General features: G+C 34.7%; 1 protein-coding gene across 1 annotated transcript; it reads left to right on the top strand.

Annotated features, from left to right (window-relative positions):
- The first annotated feature begins 279 nt into the window (after positions 1–279).
- On the top strand, positions 280–1,219 carry LOC108389202 (olfactory receptor 6C75-like). Its single transcript, XM_037002182.2, is given in 2 exon segments — positions 280–594; positions 596–1,219. Coding segments are annotated over 2 exon segments (939 nt in total).
- The last annotated feature ends 1,039 nt before the right edge of the window (positions 1,220–2,258 follow it).

Genomic DNA, 2,258 nt, shown 5'->3' with positions numbered 1-2,258 from the left:
ACGTTCAGGTGACAGAGATTTATACTGAGATATGCGAAATACAATGAAGCATATATAGGAATAACGAATAATACATGTGATAATAAATAAGTTTTGAAAATTATTTCGTTTCTATGAACTATAAAATCATTTTTCTCTAAAAGAAAAAGGTAAAAATATCTTTTTAATGCATGTGTGGGTGTATTTCTTGTATTTGAGTTTCTTTGCCAGTGTCATAGCTTTCTTATCTCTTCATCTATTTTACAGCTAAAACAAAGAATACCATTATAAAGGAGAATAATGAGAAATTACACAACAGTAACAGATTTTATTCTTCTTGGACTGACAAATGACCCACAGTGGCAGGTTGTACCTTTCATATTTCTTCTTGTTACCTGCATGCTAAGTGTGACTGGGAACCTGATCATTATCACCCTCACCCTTTCTGATGCCCATCTGCAGACTCCAATGTATTTCTTCCTTCGAAACTTCTCATTCCTAGAAATATCGCTCACATCTGTCTGCATTCCCAGATTCCTTGTCACTATCACAACAGGAGACAGAACCATTTCCTTTAGCGGTTGTGTGGCTCAGCTGTTTTTCTTCATTTTATTGGGGGGTGACAGAATTTTACCTTCTAGCTGCCATGTCCTATGACCGTTACGTGGCCATCTGCAAACCTCTGCATTACACAACCATCATGAGCAGCAGAGTCTGTCTTCTTCTTGTCTTTAGTTCATGGCTTGCAGGATTCCTGATCATCTTTCCTCCAATAGTCCTGCTGCTGCAGTTGGATTTTTGTGCCTCCAATGTAATCGATCACTTTATCTGTGACTCTTCTCCAATTCTGCAGCTTTCTTGCACAAACACTCACTTTCTAGAACTCATGGCATTTTTTTTAGCTGTGGTGACACTTATGGTCACATTAACACTAATAATTCTCTCTTACACATATATTGTCTGGACAATTCTAAGAATTCCTTCCTCGAGTCAAAGGAAAAAAGCCTTTTCCACTTGTTCCTCCCACATGATTGTTGTCTCCCTCTCTTACGGCAGCTGCATCTTCATGTACATTAAGCCTTCGGCAAGGGAAAGGGTGACTTTAAGCAAAGGAGTAGCTGTGCTCAATACCTCAGTGGCTCCTCTCTTGAATCCTTTCATATATACACTGAGAAATCAGCAAGTGAAGCTAGCCTTTAAGACCATGGTCCAGAGAATGGCCTTTTCTTCAAATAAATGAATGTGATTTTGTGAAAAGCATACAACTTGGAAAACAAAGCTGAATGCAAATTCTCTTTCTTTAAGTAAACTCTTCAAATGCGATTTTCATTCCTTCAGCTAGACATATTTGTGTATTATCAGTGCCTCCTTTTCTTATTAACCTAAAAGGTGGGTCCTAACAATTTTAGGTATATGGACAGAAGTCAATCTTCACTCGTGTAACTAAATTTAAATGTCAATAATCTCCAACGTTTCTCATATCCAAGCAAGGCAGATTATGAGTTCATACAAAAAAATAGAGGTTGCCCTAAGAAGCTTACTAAAAAACATATACAAATATAAAATTTATTTTCTGTGAAATAAACAAAAATACATGTGTTAATATCTCTAAAATTTCTCCTATATCATCAAGAAAACATGTTATAAAATTAAAAACATTGTTTAAGAGTCTCCTTAAATTTGTTAATAAAATTTATTTAAACATGTTGAAAACTTACCTAGAAATTTAAGATAAAATGTGCTATCCTCCCGTTGTCCTGTACATGAAAATACTCAGAAAGAAGTGAGCCAAATGAACAGATAATTAGAATAGAAAAGGAAGGCATCCATAATTTTGTACCTCCATGACATTTCTGCCTAGACCTTTTCCAGGCTGACTGCGCTTAATTAAATTCCTCTAAGGCTAGAGTAAACATTATAATAATTTTCTAAGACATTCTACTTATTTGTGTTTCTATTAAAAAAACACATTTTTCTTTTATCTAGAAGCAACTTTGTGACTCAGGATTGGTGGTGCATTTTCCGGTTCTCTAGAACTGTTTTATATGATCATTTGTTTTCATAAATATTCAATTCTTTTTTAAATCTCTAATTCATGTGACATTAAGGGAAAACTTTAAATGTAGTCCTTTAAAAATGGCATCTTAAATCCCTCAAAGTGAAATCATTAATAGAGTTCAATTTATGAAGAGAGACGTAGGAATTTGGGTAAAGGAAGGGGAGGAAGAACCTGAAGAATAAAGAAAGAACATCAATTTTTTTCTGTGAATAAGGGTTTT

Source organism: Manis javanica, chromosome 10 (assembly GCF_040802235.1).
Source record: "Manis javanica isolate MJ-LG chromosome 10, MJ_LKY, whole genome shotgun sequence".
Classification (NCBI taxonomy): domain Eukaryota; kingdom Metazoa; phylum Chordata; class Mammalia; order Pholidota; family Manidae; genus Manis; species Manis javanica.
This window is presented reverse-complemented; position numbering and strand designations above follow the sequence as displayed.